Genomic DNA, 21616 nt, shown 5'->3' on the forward strand with positions numbered 1-21616 from the left:
CAAAGTGAGCGCTGCATGCTCAGTCGTTTCTCCATTGTGGTGGGCAGTCATTTGCAGCTTAGTCTTTTGTTAAGGACTATGACTCTCAAAACTAGGAGGCAAGAATGCACTGGCTCATAGTGTTGCAGAACATAATTCGTCCTCTGGGTTCAATTGCAATTCTTCTCGTCACCTTCCCTTTCATATGAATTTAGTTGTGTCACCGAAGTGTGCAGCGACATTATCAAAAACTGCAATCTAGTTGGGTTGTCATTTGCGCAAAGTGAGAGCTGTATTATCAATGGTTTCTCCAGTCAATGGGAAATCATTTACAGCTTAGTCTTTTGTGAAGGACTATGACTCTCAAACTAGAGAGGCAAGAATGCACTGGTTCGTAGTGTTGCAGCCTTGGGGGGCTAGTTGGCCTTTGGGAACCATCCCCAACGCTGACTGTCCTAAAACCCTCTTGGCCGAGAGAGTGGGGATGTAACTTGGGCAAGACACTCTCCACAACAATCAAATTCTAGCCCAGATAGTTAAGACAGCAGTTTCCTCCTCTGCTGTTCTGGTGGTCATAGTCGGACACGACTTGACTATCATACATACAGACTCAACAGGCATTTTTTTTGTTTTATGTAAGTGTCAACATGATTTTTCTAAGTATTCACTGTGCCCACCAGTCGATTGTGATCGCGCCTTAATATGAGCTGGATCACCCAATCGGGCCAAGTAGTTTTGTGACCTGTTGTGATTCATCATCAGACACAAAACGAGAGCGCCAGAGAATCGATAGACAGACAGAGAATATGAAAAAAAAACTTAGCCGTCTGCAGAGCACAGGAGCAGGAGTCAAGATGGTTACCGGAAAAAAGAGGGCGCTAGTCAGTAATGCAAAGGGGAGGTAACCTACTTCAGGAGGTTATCGGCCCTAGCTACTTTCATTTTCTCCACATAGGCGGGTAGTAGTTTGAACTGGACAGGAATCAGACCCATACCGGAGTTGGCACTAGTGGGTCACGATAAGTATGTTACTTAAATGTCATTTTAGGAAGAAAATTTCCATTTTATTGCCATAAGATCCGTCATTCTGATTCCCTCGCATCTTTTAAATCTTGTCTCAAAACTCACCTTTTCCCTCAGCAGTAAGTTCAATTGTGGCAGGTCCACTTCCTTTGCGTTAGCTGTGCTTGACTATGTATGTATACATATGTATGTTTACATAACTACATGCATGTATATGAATGTGTATTGTGTGCGCGTGCGTTTATGTAAGTTTGTGCCTGCCTATGTGTGCGTATGTGTTAGGGTAGCTGTTAGATACACATGTATTGTTAAAATGTATGTACGCAGAGTGTGTGTGTGTGTGTGTGTGTGTGTGTATGTATGTGTGCGTGCGCGCGTGTGTGTGTAGTCATATTTTGGTGTGTGTATGTAACATAGATGTAATGTTTTATGTTAACAAAGCGTTTTTGTAAAGCACCTAGAGCAGATTTCTGGATAGTGTGCTATATAAGTATCCATTATTATTATTATTATTATTATTACCTTTTTGATTGAATATTTTGTAAAACTGAATGAAAATGATGAACTGAATCAGTGGTGGTGGCTTTGGTTTACCTTGTGTCCCCCCCCCGGCCCCCCCCCACCTCCACCCCCACCCTAACCCCCCTGCTGTTTGTCGTGGTGTGCAGGCATCGGACTGCTGCAGGGTTTGTGTGAGGAGGGTCTCCATCTGGAGAACCCCACGGAGAATCCCAGGCACCAGGTGGGTTGTCTGCTGTGGTCGGTGTTCAGTTACATGTGTGTGTGTGTATCTGTGTGTGTGTGTGTGTGTGTGTGTGTGTGTGAGAGAGATGGCAAGGGAAACAAATGATGAGCGCCTAATTGCAGTTGTCAATCAGCTCTACCCAGGTAACCAGACTGCTGTGCTAACGACGACTCGCGTGTTTGTAAAGCATTTAATTAAAGACAGACCTAAGGTAGGTGTTTTTAAACTATCAATGATATTGATTATTGTGATCATTGTGATTCTTGTCGTTGTACGACATACAATGGTTTCAGCTTTTGAACGCGGTCTAAACTTTTTGTTCTCAATACCAGAAAACAGGCTGTCTCCAAGATCGGGGGTGGTGTTTTCCAAAGTTGGCGGTGATGATGAAACATACATTGTGAGCAAGGGTGTGGCTGTGATTGATGATAGGTGACATGCGTGCAGCCTCAGACTTGACAGATGCGGTGGTCAGATGGCTTGATTGCTGGATTCTTTTTTTTTTTTTTTTTTTTTTCTGCTGCCCCATCATCTGCACCGTTTCAGTGGCATTACTCCCACGTCGCTCATTTAGATTCCCCCATACACGGCCACACCCGGGTTCGTCCGTCGCAGTTCCAGTGTTGGCAGTCCACAGGGAACCATCGATGTTAGGTCGCCAGGAGGCCACACACCAGAGAAGACCCTGCACTGCTGCTGAGTCACTTCGGTGGTGTTCAGTGGTGCCTTTTCTGTTTTAACGTACTTAGGACACCACTTACTAAGCCCCCTACTAACGACAATAATGGCTTAGTCTGATCGCTGGATTCATGCCTGAGATTCCGGAGTTCGAACCCTGTTGTACCTCGTGGGTTAAGGGTGGAGATTTTTTCCGATCCGATCTCCCAGGTCAACATATGTGCAGACCTGCCAGTGCCTTAACCACCTATGTGTGTATATGCATGCAGAAGATCAAGTTCGCACGTTTAAGATTCTGTGATCCATGTTGGCGTTCGGTGTGTTATAGAAACAAGCCTGCATATCCCCGAAAACGGAGTATGGCTGTCTACAAAGTGGGGTAAAAAAACCCCCAACAAACCCATTCATAATGGTAAAAATGTTATATGTCTGTATGAGTGTGTGTGTGTGTGTGTGCGTGACTGAATGACAGAGGAAATGAATGATGAGCACCCAGTGGCAGCTGTCGTTCGGCTCTTCCCAGGCCACGCAGCCTCTTGTGCAAACATGACTCTGCCTTTGTGAAGCGCACTGAGCTTGGGTCTCTGACGGAAGACAGGTGCTGTGTAAAGTGTCCACGTCACTCGTGTTCCAGTGGTGCCCGCCCAGCTCCTCCGCCATGCTGTCTGCCCGGGACAAGGTCACGTCCTCGCTGAAGAAGGACAGCCACGGCCCCCATGCCCAGTCCAGGTATGACACTTTCTGCTGGTCTTTGTGGCAGCACGTAGGGGGAGAGAGAGCTCTGCTGCCCTTGAGCAGAGGAGCTGGCGGCAGTATCTGTACTTCTTCGCCCTGCGCTCTTTCCATTCGGTTTCGTTTCGAAGACCGAAGAAGTTATAAATTGGTTAGAATCATTGTAATAGTGCTCAACATTTCTTCTTCCCCTCTTGAATGCCGTGGAGATGATCCGTGCAAGAGTGGAGGTTAAGAAGTGTTAGAGTATTTGTATCACAGTGTTATTATCCAATTTACAACTTTTTCCCGTCTTGGGAAACGAAACAGCACAGGGGGAAGAGATGTGGATATTGTTGAACTTGCTTCATGAAACATGTCTCATGTTGTAGCAGTTGTAATCATTGAACAGGAGTTGTGCACAGTCGCCTGGAGCAGGCGGCCTGTTGTGCAAATGGCTCCGTGTTTGCAAAGCGCTTAGAGCTTCGGTCTCTTTCCGAAGACAGGCGCTGTATAAGTGTCCATATCATCATCATCGTCATCATCATCATCATCATCATCATCATCACAGAGTGAAGCGTGAGCACATGGAGAGTTCTACAGTTATAATGATAATAATAATGATAATGATAATGAGAGCACAGCAAGAGGTAGACTTAAAGAATCTTGGTAAAAGTCCTCGACTTACATGAGATAAAAGAGGCAGCGTATCGAGCCACAGGCTGAGTGGTTGGGGGGGGGGGGGGGGAAGAGGTGAAGGGAACAGGGGGTGTGGGGGGGAGAGGTGGAGGGAACGGGGGGGGGGGGGCGGGGGAAGGGGGGGGGGGGAAGAGGTGGAGGGAAAAAAGGGGGAGGGGGAAGAGGTAGAGGTGGAGGGAAAAAAGGGGGGGGAAGAGGTAGAGGTGGAGGGAAAAAAGGGGGAGGGGGAAGAGGTGGAGGTGGGGGGGGGAGGTGGAGGGAACAGGGTTGGGGACAGGTGGAGGGAACAGCCGGGGGGGGGGGGGGGGGAGAGGTGGAGGGAACAGGAGGGGGGGGAGGGGGGAGAGGTGGGGGGGAGGTGGAGGGAACAGGGTTGGGGACAGGTGGAGGGAACAGCGGCGGGGGGGTGGGGGGGTGGGATGTGGAGGGATGGGGGGGTGGGGTGGGGAGAGAGGTGGAGGGAACAGGAGGGGGGGGGAGGGGGGAGAGGTGGGGGGGGGGAGGTGGAGGGAACGGGGAAAAAAAAAAGATATGTGAACAAATACATGAAATAAAACATTTTGATATCTAATAAAAAAAAAAAGAAGATATTTTAAAAATTTTTTAATGAATAAAATTGTAGAAAAAGAAAGAAATTAAGTAAATAAATATGAAATGGTGTATTTAAGAAGAAAGAAAAAAAAAAAGCAACATATATGTAATATGTTCCTCTTCCCCCCTCACCCTCTCTATTTAAATGAACAGTAATATGTAAAAAAAAAAAAAGAAAGAAATTAAGTAAATAAATATGAAATGGTGTATTTAAGAAGAAAGAAAAAAAAAAAGCAACATATATGTAATATGTTCCTCTTCCCCCCTCACCCTCTCTATTTAAATGAACAGTAATATGTAAAAAAAAAAAAAAAAAAAAAAAAAATTATATATATATATATATATATATATATATATGATTAACATTTATAAATGAATAAGAAAAAAAAGAAGAAGAATGAAATGAATAAGAATAAATAAATAGATTTAACTCTTTCACCGCCAAGCTCGCATTTATGCACAGGCGTTGAAGAGGACCCGTGTCACTGAAAGGTGACCATTCATTGGTCTGTTATCCATGAACCTACTGCTCTTGATGTTCGGTGGCAGGATTAGGCCATATTTTCTATAGATCGCTAGGGGAGTCCCCAACTATTCTTAGCCACTGTCTTTTTTGTGTTTATACCACAAGGGAATTTTGTACTCTGAATTGACTGGCGGGGTTGACGGGTGCAATAGCCGAGTGGTTAAAGCGTTGGACTTTCAGTCTGAGGGTCCCGGGTTCGAATCATGGTGACGGCGCCTGGTGGGTAAAGGGTGGAGATTTTTCCAATCTCCCAGGTCAACATATGTGCAGACCTGCTTAGTGCCTGAACCCCCTTCGTGTGTATATGCAAGCAGAAGATCAAATACGCATGTTAAAGATCCTGTAATCCATGTCGGCGTTTGGTGGGTTATGGAAACAAGAACATTCCCAGCATGCACACCCCCGAAAGCGGAGTATGGCTGCCTATATGACGGGGTAAAAATGGTCATACATGTAAAAGCCCACTCGTGTGCATACGAGTGAACGTGGGAGTTGCAGCCCACGAACGTAGAAGAAGAAGAAGAAGAAGACTGGCGGTGAAAGGGTTAAAGAAAAAAAATGTAATAAAATATAATTTTAATAAAAAATGGGGGTGGGTGGGAGATGTAGAGGAAAAGGGAAAGAGGGCAAGGAGCACAAAGGGGTTTAGAGAATGCCTGGGAGACGGCTGCCGTCACTGTTTGGTGTTGAGTCCAGCTGGGGCGAGGGTACCAAGGCGGGCAGTGACGGTGGACTCCTTGAAACGCCGGTACAGGCCCGTGGATTGGTTCTGCCAGACAGCAGAGGACTTTTGGTATGCCCAGTCTGATGATGATGTTACAAAAGCCCCTGAGCGGTTTACAGTGAAAAAGCACAACCACCACCACCACAACGCACGCTAAAAAAAAACCTCACATGATACACACCCAGCATGCGCAAATCCTCCCCACTCCCACACTTACTTCCACGCAAGGTGTAGATGCACACACACACACACATGCTAGCACACTGTGGCCGCTCCAGGTATTTGAACGTGTGCACGTTTAAAAGATAGTAAGGGCCGTCACCCACGGGGCGTCTGCATCGGCCGCGCATCATCATTTTTCGAAGCCTCGCTGCAGTGTGGCGAGAGCGCCCGAAACCTGCCGGTGAGGTGCGGAGTTCGTATACGGGCGATAAGCCTCCCCCATAATCGGGCATCACATTTGGAAAACATGCTGTCGGTGTCACCGTGGCGATAGAAATTGTTGATACTGAAGAGGAAAATTATGGTTGACTGTAGGCATGAAAATACACCCTCTTCTTTTTGCGTGGAAGGAAAAAAAGGAGAAAAAAAAGTTGGTGTTTTTGGTGGGGGGGGGGGGGGGGGTTGTTTGTTGTTTGTTTGACAGAAGGCAACACATAGGACATGTCTTTGTTGTTGTTTTAGGTAGTGTTTGTTTGTTTCTTTTTCTCTGACATTTGTTTTTCAAACATCATCATCTGGTTTCCTCTGTATTCATTCATCAAACACTGGTTTATTTATTTATTTTTCATTATTCAATCACTTTTCCATGCATGATATTTATCGCAAAATCAATCATTTGATCAACCGTTCATTCACTCACCAGATTCATCGCAAAATCAATCATTTGATCAGCCATTTATTCACTCACCAGTCACTTGATTCATTGTCACATCAATCAGGTGATCTGTCTCACCTTTTAACTGTCTCAAACAATATTATGAGATCAATCTGAGTTGCTTAGCATGTCATTTTGTCTGTCTGTTCATTCCTGTAGTCTGTTTAACTGGGTATATTTAATCATAATTTTCATACTTATTCTTTTATGTAACATTTTTTTTTTTTTTTTTTATTCATTCACTTCATTCCATTCACTTCATGTATGTCATCAACATTTTATTTCTAGACATAATAGTGCATTCGGTCATTATTTTGTTTTATTTGTTGAATGCTAAGTCATTGTTGACCCATATATCGTTTCATCATTATTTTGCTTGTTTACCATACCATTTTCACTAACCCTTTCCTCCAGTCAAGATATATTCTATATTGTGTATGTTTATCTATTTTTGTAGGTCTGTCTGTCCCATTTTCGGTCTATCCTCTTATAATATGTTAACGGATTTATGTGTTTACTTCTTGATTTAGTTGTACGTTAGTATTCATTCCAAATATTTGACTTAGCAAAATTGATTATAACCATGTATAGTATACTATTTATTTATTCATCTATCTGTTAACTTATTCATGTATTATTTGATTAATGTTTTTATTCTTCTAGTGATTGATTCATTGATTTTCAGATTTTTTTTTTTTTGTTTCATTGAAAATTTTTTTTAAACAACATTGTATGACATTTAACACACACCTGGCTACAGTATTTTTTTTCTGTTTTGGGTGGTCAGACACAGGCGTAGTGTGCAGAATTACAAATAAACAGATCTAGTTTTTGAACACGAGCATAGACACACAAAGACCCCCCCCCCACCCCCGCCCCCCGGCCCCCACCACCACCACCCCACCCCATCACCCCCCAGCCCCCTGCATGCAGAAGAAGGGAGGGAAAGAGAGAGAAAAGAATGGGTGGATTGATCTTTTGACTTGAGAGAGAGAGAGAGAGAGAGAGAACACAGAACTCAATACATTTTTTATTCAAGGATTAAGATTTTAGGTTTGGCTTGCTCTTCCAATCTGTCCTTGCTAATCTATATCAGTTACAATAGCACACACATAGATATATAAGACCCCAAGAGTGTGTGATCAATATATATATATATATATATATATATATATATATATATATAATATATTGATTGTACTATCTGGTCAGCCGTGCGCATTACTTAAGGTGGACAAAATGCTATGTTAAAATGATATCAGATCAGAGCTATGATAGATAAGAAAGTTCAGATACAGTCTGAAATCAGCAGTTCACTAGTACTCAGAGGTGATCATAACTTGCTGCTTATATTTGTGCTTTTACGGGAATGTAGTCACATTTAGCTGCTGTCAGTATAATGTTTGTATTCTGTCTGTTTACGAACATTTGATTTAAGTTGCAGCCAACATTTTTAATCAGTACGGGTAAGATAATCCAATTCAGTTATGGTTGCAGTATTTGTTTCAGGTGGCGTACAATATTTGCTTTAGCCCAGCACATTACATCAGGGTCAGCAAACTGTCAAAATTGCAGATATTTATTTTAACATATTTATATGTTATTATTTTTTTGTTTTTATTTTTCACATGCTCTCGGTGTCTTCCTGGTGAGCAAGTGGGTGAAGGAATAAATGAAGGAATGAGCACGCGCGCGCACGTGTGTGTGTGTGTGTGTGTGTGTGTGTACTTGCATGTGTGGGTAGAAATAAAGAAGAATTGTGGACAGCTCTGAAAGGGTCTATCTGGAAATCCAGTTATGCTTTTCAGTCAGTGATACGTGTTTTCTGAATATCCTCATGCGCAAATGACAAACGTCAGTACCATGTGCGAGTCGATGTTCAGAGCAGCAGGTCAGTGTTTTCTGGGCACTCACAGCCTTGTCTTGAGATGTAATGACAGATCTTTTCATCCAAAGTCTAATTATTTACTTCCAAAACACTCTCTTTTTTCATGCTTTTAAGCAACGTCGAACGAATGAAACGGAGTCCAAATGATATCAGCCATTTTGTCTCACGTGGAAGGAGCCGGTCTAGTGATTGGTTGTTCCTCGCATCAACGTTGCTGCTGAAGCGGGGGGGATAGGACAAGTTCTGTTCAGTCGTCACGACGCCCGGCGTCAGCAATTGTGACGCACGGCGTCTGATAGTTGCTGCCTGAAAAGCTCGCACACGAGGCGCTTCACGAAACTTGATGCTTGACGCCTGACACTTGATGCTTGACGCCCCGTGTGCGATGGGCTTAACTATGATAAGAATTAAAATTAAAGTGAAGAAATAAAATTGAAGACAAGATGATTAGTTACTGATTTGAATGGATGGAAGTAAATCAAAATGAAAAAATATAAGTAAAGACAAGAAATTAGCTACTGATTTGAATGACTGGAAAATAAATGAGTTTTCAAAGAGGTTTGAAAAGAAGGGCTAGAAACGCTTCACTGGTCTTGGTACTGTTCAGTGACAATGTGTCATCAGAAATGTCACCAGTTTTGGTTCTGGTTTAGTGATAAGAGGGGCTGGGGGGTGGGGGGGGAGGGGTCATTAAGAAACTGAACAGAGAAAAACTACTTGAACAATAGTGTCATGCTTTAACGTACATCATTCAGTTGAGCAATGATGTCAAAGCTATAGCGTTATATGTCACACCATTTCCAATGATAGTCCTCCGACAGGAAACGTGACTCTTTCACAGCGTGATTTTCATGCTATGATTTATCGTGACCTCTCCCATGGAAAATCATTCAATACTGAACGCTTTTTTGATTTTGTTGCGTTGCTTTGGCAAGCAATATCAATGCAGTACAGCATTTTTGAAGTGGTTCAAGGAATTCAAGAAACAACAACAAGCAAAGAAATCAAGAAGAAGAAGAGAGAGAGGGAAAAAAAAAAAAAACGGTCCTCAAAATTTCTTAGAACGCATGCCGCAAGACACGCTAGGGCAATGGCTGCGCCAGACAATAGGTAATGAGGGAAAGGCATGAGTAGATGTGTGTGTGTGTGTGTGTGTGTGTGTGTGTGTGTGTGTGTGTGTGTGTGTGTGCTCATGAAAGATGAATATTCGTTTCATCTTCTCTGTTCCTGGTCTGCGACTCCCACGTTCACTGTGACCTGTAGGACCGTTTTTACCGCCACTGTGTAGGCAGTCTGTCTTCTCTCCTCTGTCTCCCATGACACGCACAGCCCCAGCCGGAGCCAGCTGCCCAAGGTGCCGCCAAGGAACGGGACCCACCTCGCTAAAAAAAAAAAAAAAGTCACCTGTGCTGGTCAGGCATCCAGGCTAATGTCGAAAGCCTGCTGATCCAGTGCCAGCTACGCTGGGCAGGACACGTTGTCCGCATGACAGACAGCAGGATCCCGAAGATGCTTTTGTATGGCCAGCTGAAGGAAGGCCAGCCGTGAACTTGGAAGACCTTACAAGCGCTTGAAGGACACCTTGAAGACAAACCTCAAAGCCTGTGACATAGACATCGCTTCCTGGGAAACTGATGCGCTTGACCGCTTTGGCTGGAGGATGCTGTGCTCTTGTGGCATAGAGATGTTTGAAAACAAGAGAACGCTGGCCATTAAGGAGAAGCGTGTGCGAAGGAAGCAGGGCTCAACTTCTGGAGACGTTTTCCCTTGCAACACCTGTGGGAAGTGCTGCGCATCCAGAATCGGCCTCTTCTCCCATATGAGGACACACACCGACAGATAAGCTTGCCTGCCTACTCGTCCATCAGTCCGACGGGAGACTCCATCATGTAGGCAGTCATACTTTCATGAGAGATGGGTGGGGGTGGGAGAAGAGGGGTGGGAGTGTGATATAATTCTGGAAGAAACAAAAACAAAAAAAACAAAAATGTGGCAAATGATGGAAGGGCATAAAAAGAGGATAAAATAAAGTCTAAAAAGTGTGCCGGGGGTGGGGGGGGATGGAGGCTCCACTTAAGAAAAGAAAGTGGGGTGTGTGGTGGGGGCTGGGGGGGGGGGGCAGGAAGTAGGATGGAGGCCCCCCCCCCACCCACCCCAAAAAACAACAACTAACAAACAAACAAAATCCTGAGTTGCGTTCAGCTACAGTCTGTCTTCTCTCCTCTGTCTCCCAACGGCGCCGCGCACACAGCCCCAGCCTGAGCCAGCTGCCCAAGGTGGCGGCACCAAGGAACGGGACCCGCCCCTCCCCCTCCCACTCCCACTCCCACACCTCCGCCCCCCACGCCAGCCGCCCCCCCCGCCCCAGCCACGCCAAACACCACCAACCCGCTTCCCTCAGCGCCCACAGCCTCTCTCAGCGACCGCCAGCACCGCCGCCACGGCCCCTAGACCCATCCAGGTGACTAGCTGTGCACCTGCCTCCGCTGGCCAGTACTTCCATGGAGTCGCCTCCCGTGGCAGCCCCGCTCTGGCACGGTTCCCAAAGTCGGGTGTCCAGCCGACTGGCGCCTGGCAGACGTCCTGCCCAGCAGCCCAGCGGTCGAGACTTATGACGGAGCCGACCTGTTGGCCCAGACTGCTTCCTCTGCTTTGAGGGAATCGAACCTCTCTCCCTCCCTCTCTCTCTCTCTCTCTCTCTCTCTCTCCTTTCTCTCACAGTACTTGCTTTCTGGGGGAAAGTGAAGGAGTTTGGGATGTTGGGTTAAAAAAAAAAAAAAAAGAAGGAGAGGGGGGACAAGTTTTTGAGAGGCAAAAAAAAAAAGAACCAAAAAAGAAGCTGAAACGGTGAGGATAGAACAGTGTCTTTATTTCTAAGGTTTGCACTGCTGTGCTGAAATGGTGATGATGGGACGAATAATAATGTTTGTGTCTTGTTCTCAAATCGGCACTGCTGCTTTTGTTTTTTTTTTTTGTTTTTTTTTTTGGTTGTTGAAGCCCCCAAGCTGCTTCCTGTTATTTATATACACCTCACAAACATATCACCCAGCATTATTAAGCAGAGATCTCTTGATCCTTGTAGGAGAATTTGAGAAACTCTTGGGTCAGAAAGACAGAAAGGAGTGAGTGAACAACGGAATGAACGAACTAGCAAACAAACTTCTTCTTTTTTTTTAATGAGGGAAGGGGAATAAGCTTGTTTGCATCCAGCACTCTGGGACGAGAGAAAATAGAAATCAAAATATGCACCAAACAGCAAAGGGTTGTTGAAGCACAGACAGGACATTTAGACACACTCGGATACATCTACAAACTTGCATGTGTGTATAATCCCGATACTTGCGTGCATGGTGAATAAGCACATACATTCATAGACACTAAATGCTCACACACCATAAACACACCTATACAAAATGCAAATGGATTCAGATACATAATATATATTTTACCTGTGTTTGAAGAGAGAGAGAGAGAGAGAGAGAGGAAATAGGAATGTAGCAGCCGGAGAAAAACCTACCTTGTACTCAGGAACTAACAAGCTACTGTGATACTGTGAATAACCATTTTCATTAACCGTCATGGTTTTTTTGTTTGTTGTTGTTGTTGTTGTTTTTTTTTGGGGGGGGGGGGGGGGGTCGTGGGGGGGATGGTGGTGGTAATGTTGTTTTTTTTCCATACTTGTTGCGGATAGATTTGTGTGTTGATCAGTGCTGTGGGTGTTTTGACGTACGTGCCTTGACCTTGTACTTGGGTGTTCAAGACTTTTTACCTCCCTTGTCTTCCCTTTCAGATGTTTCAAGGCGCAGATGTCAGTTGTCAAACTGCAGCCTGATCTAAACCAGGCTTCATAAAAAAAAAAAAAGTTGATTTGCCAAGAAAAAAAAAAAATTATGATACTGCAGACAAAAGGGCGTTTACACAAATCATTTTTCAACACAAAAATGCTTACTTGATGATTTTGAAAGCCTCTTGCTTTCTTATATTTCACAGAGAAACTTGATAGTGGTCGGCTGTGGCCGGAATGAATACAAAGGGGTTAATTTTATGTATGGATGTGCGCAAACACACACGCACATGCACATGCACATGCACACACACACAGACACACACACACACAGAGAAACAGACACACACACAGACACACACACAGACACACACACAGACAGACACACACACAGACACAGAGAGAAACAGACACACACACACACACACACACACACACACACGTGTGTTCACAAACAAAACAATACCTGTTACCATGTTTGTACCTGAATCTTTGTGCAAACACAACTTTTTTTTTTCTCCAGTCTGTGAATTCACACATTTATTTTTGTTTTATCAAATACATATTCATGCCTTAAAAAATCAAATACATATTCATGCCTTAATTCTTGTGAAAATATATTACAACCGATTATATTTCTTTAGTTGACACATTTTTTTCACAAATATTTGCACAAGAGCAAGGGTTATTCCAGAAAACATGATTGATTGAACACTGAACAGGATATTGCAGCAGTGATGATATTATTATCATTAATATTGTTGTTATTATTATCATGATTATTATTGTTATTATTATTATTATTATTATCATTGATATTTACTTGCGCTGTTGATAACTTCAAAATGTTGAAGGAGTGATCCATCCAATGAAAGAGGTTGATATTTTCTTAAAGACATTTATTTATTTATTTATTTTTTAGTATACTCTGACTATAGAGAGAGATTGTATCATTTGGGTTTTCATTTGAATGTGATGAATGACAATGCAAAATGTATTTTGGCAGCTTATATTTCTTTATGGATAGTTTTAGCCTATATAAGTGGTTTTTGTCACAAAGACTAGGAAAAAAAATTACCAGGGTATTAAAGAGTTCTACATTCCTGCGTTAAGAGTGTATACAGCTCACATTACGACTGGGTTTTTTTTTTTTTTTTTTTTTTTTTTTTTTAATGCTTTGTTATGGATATTTTGTGGATTGCCATGTTGCTGGAATAAACTTTAGATTTCAGATAATGCAGTGGATGGTACGGATGTGGCTGTCATGGATCTCGTGTTGTGTACAAATAGTGTGGGATGTGAATGCCTTTGTTGGATGGATTTTGGATGTTTGTGTTCATGAGCAGTTTAGAGTTTTACTTACCCTGTTACACCTCTGGCATGCAGGGTAGCAACGAAGAAGCGCGGCTTTTGTCTTGTTTTGGCCCAGGGTCTTAAACAATACTCCAGGCGTGCTTCAGGGTCCCGAGTTCTCCTTTGACTGTTCCTGTGTAGAGCTTTTTAGTTTGAGTTCATTTTTCAGACCATGGACCAAGGACCAGAATGTTTCAGTGATTGGCCATCATCTGTATGAATGTTTCACAGCGCGCAGTCAGTGCGACAATCACTACATGCAGCCGGTACGTAGAACTGACATCCCTACCTTGATCACAGCCAGTAGCTTGTCTGGTCAGCTCTGTTGGAAGAGCTGTGTTGTGAGTTCGAATCACAGACACTCAGCGGAAGAATGAGTGTTTTGGCTGCCTGTGATATAGTGTATTGTCATTCTGGTGGTGTCAGAGTAGTGTTAAGATAAATCCCGTAGGTCCACTTTCCTGGCATGGTTATCCCCCCCTGTCGAGCATATTCCCTGAGGTGGTTGTCCCCGTTGACATTAAAGTGAATCCATGCGTTGCAAACTGTCAGTTTGTGTGTGGGAATTCAGAGAAATTTATTGGACAGTTAAGTTTAACGCTCAGACTTGCATGCATGCACACACACACACACACACACCCACACACACACAATTACACACACACACACACACACACACACACACTTCAGCAGAATCAGACCAGCACACCTACTTACAGGTATGCTGATAAAAACACCCACCCACCGGCGCACAAATCAAAACCAGTAGAACTGTAAATGCACATTATTATTATTATTATTATTATTATCATGATTACATGCTGTATCATCACTAGGGATTGGCATCAGCGTCTTTCACAGTGCGGTACATTAACTCACTCAGTACGGCCAGTCCTCTCTTCTCCTCTACACAGATCCCTCGGATTTTGAAAAATGGTTTTTATAACTCCTTGATGTTGTCTAAAGTTACCTGTGATGTGCACATGTCTGGTTGACTAAAGTCGCCTGTTGTGGTGAAAGAGTTAAATTGTGTGTGGCTGATTTTTTTCAGATGATGACAATGGCAGCTTAAACACTCATGCGTTAGCCATCCGTCAAAACCAGAAATTTAGAAAAGTTGCGAAATTGAATTGTAAACCAACATGATGAAATAGAGCATGTGAGTACTATGCTGAAAAGATTTCAGGCCAGTGATGAAAAGGATGCATACGAAACACCGCGCAGTGCGAAATCTGTACAAGTGTCAAAACAGCGGTGCAAGAGGTTCAGAGCTCTTCAAGTTTTGGGGGTCTACAAATGTGCTGACTGTGAGCGTATGTTAAGTGGTGTTTCTGATAATGTTGGTGTGTTCTGGGGGTTTTTTTTGGGTTTTTTTGGAGGCTCCGGAACTGATTGTCAGATTCTGGAGTAGGCATGTTGGCATCATGTAAGCATGCTTCTTGTGATTATGAACTTAACTCTCTCCATACGAACGGCGAAAGAGACGATGTTAACTGCGTTTCACCCCCAATTACCATCATCAAAATATTGCAAGTGGAAGGCTCTTATACTGAAGAGGTGAATGTTGACAAAGAATACCACAATTCTGACGACGGAAGCTAAAGGTTGGGTCATTCAGACACCCACTGGACATCCGAGGGGTCTGTGAAGAGGAGAAGAGAGGACTGGCTGTACTGAGTGAGTTAACCTGGCCAATATTCCATGGGCATGCATAGGTTTATGCCCATTTAAATGCAGGCACGCCCACATGCACGCACGCATGTGCTCTCACACATACATGCGCAACATATGCATGCACACACACACACACGCACACACACACTTAAAACTGCTCATAATTTATATAACAGTCGGCGTAGATGCAGGCACTATGTTTGAAAAGACAGATAAGGTTGTGACCACAGAAATGTATGCTGAACTGTGTTCATATTATCAAATATAAAGAAATGAATTTGCATTCCATTTTTTTTTTCCATTGATGTCAGTTTGTGTGTGGTTTTTTGTTGTTGTTGGTGGTGGTGGTTTTTTTGTTTGTTTTTTTTTGGGGGGGGGGGGGTTGGAGGGGGATGGTGGTCTTTAACTGTTGACTGGAACTGCCCCAAAAAACAAGATTTGTAACCATACAACTTCAGTGAACTGTCTTACATTCATGTTGACAACTGATTTTTTTGTCTTAAAATTTGCATGTGAACTGTCTCACCTTTGACCTTTTTTAAATTTTTTTATTTTGCATGTGAACTGTCTCATGGTTGTATGTTTGCATACTTTTGAGTAACTTTTTGAGACTGGATGCTTTTGTCTGTTTGTTTTTTTTTCATTTTACATTGCATTGAGGCCATACCAGAGCAGTGGCATTCATTCTCATTTAATGCGACTGCAGCGTCGTCAGCGTTTGTTTTCAGTGTATGGTTTTGTATTTTGAAAACTCTATGGCATGTGTGATGAGTGTTGTGTCATGTGTGATTTTTGTGTGTGTGTGTGAGTGAGTGTGTGTGTGTGAGTGTATGTAAATTAGTGTTTGGTTAGACGTCTGTGCATGAGAGCTGTCATTTGAGTGTTTCGATGCATGTTTTGCGCATCAGTTTTTGCGTCGCACAGTGCAGGTGAGCATGCTTTATATGGAAAATCGCCATTTGAATTGGATGGAATTATTATTATTATTATTGTTAAATTGAATGGATTTACTCTTTTTGCCGAATTCAGTGGAATTATTGTTCTCTTTATCGTTGTTGTTGATGTTATTATCTTTACGATAATTATTATTCAAATGGATATTGTTGAGGTATTGTTATAGATAGTGTGATCACTGGGCATGCAAGGCCTGATAAAAAGCATTGGTTTTATATATACGAGGGTCATTCAATAAATAAGGTGAATTTTTCGGTATAAGGACTTCTAATACAGATAGAAGCTTACTTTTTTTTTTTTTTTTTTTTGTTTTACTTCTTTTTTTACATGGATTTAATTTGTTTTGCAGATTAAAAAAAACTTTGAGAGTTTTGGCGATTAACAAAGATGGCCGACCAAGAAGCATGCTCCAGGATTGAACAGCGGTCAGTTATCAAGTTTTTGGTTGCTGAAGGGTGCAAACCAGTTGAAATTCATAGGAGAATGTCAACTGTGTATTGTGCCACATGTTTCAGCCGAAAAAAATGTCTACAAGTGGGCTAAATTGTTTAAAGAGAGGCACGAAGTTTGAAAGTGACGATGAAGTCAAAAGTGTTGTGAGCGACTGGCCGAGACATCAGTCCAAAGATTTTTACGCTGAGGGAATACAGAAGCTTGTGAACAGATGGGAAAAGTGTGTGACAGTGCTGGGAGACTACGTTGAAAAAAAAAAAAAAAAAAGTAAGCTTCTATCTGTATTAGAAGTCCTTATACCGAAATATTCACCTTATTTATTGAATGACCCTCGTATATATAAGAAGGTCGGGAACCTGCAAATTTTTTATTCATTTATTTAATTTTTTTTTTTTTTTAACAGCAGATTGTGGTGTTGCCTACATGGATCAAGACCCTGTGCTCCGACATATATCTCCTCAAGGCTGAAACCTCAAACTGTCATGCATGCGTTGAGAATGGTATGCATGGAGAGAGAGATTGAGAGTCGTGTGCCTTGTTTCGTTTGTGAGGTAACTATCTTGCCACTTTTGACGGACCAGAGATCGTTTTTTGGACGGAGTCTTGCGTGTGATATTGTGATTGATGTGATGTTATTGCTTTTTTTTATTTAATATTTAGTTTATATATATATATATATATATGTGTGTGTGTGTGTGTGTGTGTGTGTAATGTGATTTATTAATCTAATGTTGGTTATGCGGCATTGTTGCTGTTTCATTTATTGGCTGTAATTTTTGGGAAGTTGTCATTTATTATTTCATGTTGGGTTTGTGTGATGACCAGGCATCTTGTCCTTTTCTTCTCTCTCTTTTTTTTTTTTTTTTTTTTTTTTTTTTCAATATATGTGGTGTAGCATGTTTGGACAAGGCCCAACGCTTTGACGACACCCTGAAACTGACACTGAAACTGCACGTGGTTGTTGAGTGGTTGACTGTGAGACTGAAAAAAGAAAAGAAAAGAAAACAACAGAAAAACCCAACAACCCAAAACCTGTCAATTCTATCTTGACCCATTTCTACAGATAGACAGACAGACAGATTGATAGATTGATTGATATATTGACATATATATATATATGTGTGTGTGTGTGTGTTTATGTATGTGTCTGTATCTCTCTCTCTCACTCCATATATATATATATATATATATATGGGAAAAACTCACTCAGAATGCATGCTGCTGATACAGTGCACCACACCCGTTCCAACATTTTCCATGGTTTCTGTCATCACATTAAAAAATGGAACAGGTTGGAAACATGACCGTGTAAGACGGCTATGAAATTTTCTGTCCATCATAATTGGTTCTATTATGCGTTGGGAGGAGTTTAACTGTGTGAAGCTTGGAAACTGCCTGTGTGTGTTGCTCAGCAGCGGTGTCAGAAGATTACGCAGGAGCAGTCCTTGTTCAAAACATGTCTATTTTTTTTGTTCTTGCCTCCTCCGTTTAAGCTTCGTTTACACGGGATGCAACTGACTTGCAACCAATTTGCGACTAACTCTTTGAAACCGGCGGAGACTGGTGGAGACTGGTTGACCCCGGTTGTGGCCCGTCGCTGCCGGTCTCAGAAACCAACGGATTTTCCCGATTTTTGGTTGCATGTTTGGTCGCAAGGCTCATTTTATTTCCACTCCAAGACCGATAATTTTTTGAGGGCCTTGCAACTTAACTGCGAAAAAACGGTCGCCGCCGGTTGCCACAGCTTGCCACTCGTCTCAGCCGGTTTAGAACAGGAAATTGATGACGCAAGCAGCACGCGTGTCATGGATTTTTCTGTCTGGCTTGGCAGACGCTCGCAGCGTGGTTTCTCGTGTGTGTTGCAACCAATGGAGACAGGGGAGGAGCCTAGTTAGTTGCACGTAAGTCGCCGCCAGTTGCATCCTGCGGAGACCGTCCAGTCGCATGTACCAGCCTTGCAACCAAAATTTTAATTTAGTTGCAAGTTAGTTGCATCCCGTGTAAACGTAGTTTTACAGACAAAAGGGAACAGTTATTTCAGGGAGACCAGAGGTGTGTGTGTGTGTGTCTGTGTGTGTGTGTTTGAGGAAGGGGAAGGAGGTACGAACTGTAACCCATTACGTCTATGTACATGTAACATGGACTTGGGTCGTATTTTAAAGAAATTTTAATTGTTTAGATTAGATTGTGTGATGAACAAAAAGAAACCAAAAATCAAAAGATGTCTTGTTTGTTGGTCCGTTTCCCTGTATTTACTGCGCTTGAATTTTTTTGTGGTAATCAAATGAAAGTTATAAATAAATGCCTGTGCAGAACTGCGTATTGCTGCAAAAAGATGATGTGACACTTTTGTTTGTGTGAAGACGCCGTTTGTGTGAAGACACCAGATTAACCTGCATGGATCTCCCACATCAACAGTGGTGGTCAGCAGTCATCATCAGGCCAGGTACTAACTTGGCAGAAACAGACTGTGTGGAGACACCCTTTTCCTCCTCCCCCCCTCTCCAAAAGGTGAAATTTCAATGACCCCTCCAAAAAATTAAGTCAAACTTGCACGTGAAGTAGGGGGGCTGTTGTTTGAGGGACGTGGTGGCAGTCTCCACCCTGGGAGGGACGCTCACTCAGTCTGGCTCCACGACTAAGCCATTATTGTCATTAGCAGCTAGGGGGCTTAGTAGGTGGTGTCCTAAGTACGTTAAATCAGAACAGGCACCATTGAACACCACTGAAGTGACTCAGCAGCAGCGCAGGGTCTCCACTGGTGTATGGCCTCCTGGCGACCTAACATCGTTGGTTCCCTGCGGACTGCCAACGAACCCGGGTGTGGCTGTGTGGGGGGGAATCTAAATGAGCCGCATGGGAGTGATGCCACTGAAACGGTGCAGATGATGGGGCAGCAAAAAAAAAAAAAAAAAAAATTGCACTTGAAGAATCCATGAAAAAATTGCATGTGGAGAAAAAAAAGAGCTGTCCACCCACCAACACAAAATTTACCTGTCAGTTGAGATTGAAATCATGGAGTCAGTACAATAAAAGTGAGAATGAGAGGGGAAAGTGAGAGCATTTTTTTAAGTTCAGTTCTGTGACCGTGGAAGAAGAGATGTGAAGCAAAAGAAGAAGCATTTTGATCTAACAATAGTTTGAAGCTCTGGCAGCAGAAGGATGCTTACAACAACCTGATCAAGGACTTGGCATGGCGGATATGTCTTCAAGAAGCACATATGGCCAACAAGGGAGCGGTTTGCTCAAGTATCAGATCTGGTGGATGGGGATTTCATCAAACATTTCCTCAGAGAAAAGTGATCTGGTAAAATTCACATGCAAAGTCAAAGGTTTTGCTCCCTCTTGCAAAAGAAAAGTTTTGCAGTGAAGTTTATGTGAAATTCACGTCTGTGATTTTGCATAATTAGAAAAAAGGTTGATCAAGGTGGGGTTTTTTTTCTCTCGTTCAGTACAAAGTAAATGGTTTCATTGCAAGGTTCATGTGAAATTATGCACAGTGAATTTAGGCAGTGACAAAAAAGTTGATACAATTTATTTTCTTTCAATGCAAAGTTCGCATGTGAATTTTGCATCAGTTTTGGGGGGAGGAAGGGGGGGGGGGGGGTGTCTGTGGAATTTCACCTTAAAGGTTCCAGCCTATCTACTACTACTACTGCCAAGTGCAAGGATTCTCTGTGTTTTGTCCAGGCGCTGTATGCTTAGCACATGAAGCAGGGAACGTGGTCTGTGCAATATGGCCCCCGTGAGATGTCGTCCTCATCCCTGCTGGGGGGTCGATCGCTGCTGTAGGGACCTCTTTGTGTTATATCATGCTGTGATACTGATGGCTTGGCCATGGGTGAACACACATTTCTTAACTTCAAACTGTAACCAGGTTGTGTTAAAAACTTTAAAAAAAAAATATATTATTATTTTTTTTTTTACTTTGTTGTGTTTAAAAATTCACTTGTTTAAAGCTGGTGAACCATAGGCTGACTCCAATTTTTGTGTAGGTTGCTTTCTTTATTTATTATTGATTTATTTATATATTTATTAACTTTTCTTCTTGGAGACTGCTTTTATGATTTATTTATTGATTAACTTTTTTTTCTTTTTTTTTTTTTTGCATGCTGAGGATTTTTTTTTTTTTTCTTCTCTGGTAGTTTTCGTCTCTCTGTGTTAAGCCCCACTCACTTGAGTAACTGCAATCCAGCTGTGATATTTATTGTGGGAAAGTACAGTTTTCAGTGTACATGATATTGTAAGTATAATATTTTTGATGACATAGTTTGCCAAAAGGAGACAGTGGCGGAGTGATAACTATGCATTAAACTGTAGCGTGTCATTGTTGTTGTTGTTGTTGTTTTCCACCACCTGTGATGATTATCAGCTCTGGTATTTTCCATTTGTACATAACCCCTTAAGTTATTTGATTTTTGGGATCATGATTAACATATTTTTTGGGTATCCGCATGTGGGCGCATTTTGTTTCCATGTCATGTCAAAAAGCGTACAGTTGACGTAGGTTGTTTATCAAAATGGGATTCTTTGTATGGAGCCACTGTGGTATAGACATAGTCAGGCGTTCAGACTTTTGATCCATTGTTTACCACTGATCAAGGGTTTGAGCGTTTTGGCGTGGTGGTGTGTCTTTGGGGAAAGGCACGCACTTTACTCTGACTTTCCTCAATCCGTCAAGGTGTGAACAGGAACCTGACTTTAGTCACGGAAGGTTAAAACAGTGGAAGGTGAGGATCAGCTTGCAGTGCTGAGCCCTGGACACAGTGGGTATGAGTTCACTAACCTGATGGTCGTGAATGGCTTTGGAAAGTTAAACCTTTTAACCCAAGTTCTGTGTAGTTCAAATGTATCCTGCTCAAAAAATGTACCGGGTAATGTAACCTATAAATATGCTTGGTAGCGTGGTGCAGGTTTTTCTAAATATCTTTTTTTATAATTTTTTTTTTATACCTAT

General features: G+C 42.6%; 1 protein-coding gene across 1 annotated transcript in view; it reads left to right on the top strand.

Moving 5' to 3' along the window:
• LOC143294387 (uncharacterized) overlaps nucleotides 1-11974 on the top strand; it is a 56195-nt gene extending 44221 nt beyond the window's left edge. Inside the window, exons 16-18 of the mRNA XM_076605863.1 lie at nucleotides 1671-1744; nucleotides 3060-3154; nucleotides 10693-11974. Coding sequence (XP_076461978.1) covers nucleotides 1671-1744; nucleotides 3060-3154; nucleotides 10693-10906 — 383 coding nt within the window. The 3' untranslated portion in view covers nucleotides 10907-11974. The remainder of the gene's footprint in view (nucleotides 1-1670; nucleotides 1745-3059; nucleotides 3155-10692) is intronic.
• The last annotated feature ends 9642 nt before the right edge of the window (nucleotides 11975-21616 follow it).

The sequence above is a fragment of the Babylonia areolata genome, chromosome 19 (assembly GCF_041734735.1).
Source record: "Babylonia areolata isolate BAREFJ2019XMU chromosome 19, ASM4173473v1, whole genome shotgun sequence".
NCBI classification, from domain to species: domain Eukaryota; kingdom Metazoa; phylum Mollusca; class Gastropoda; order Neogastropoda; family Buccinidae; genus Babylonia; species Babylonia areolata.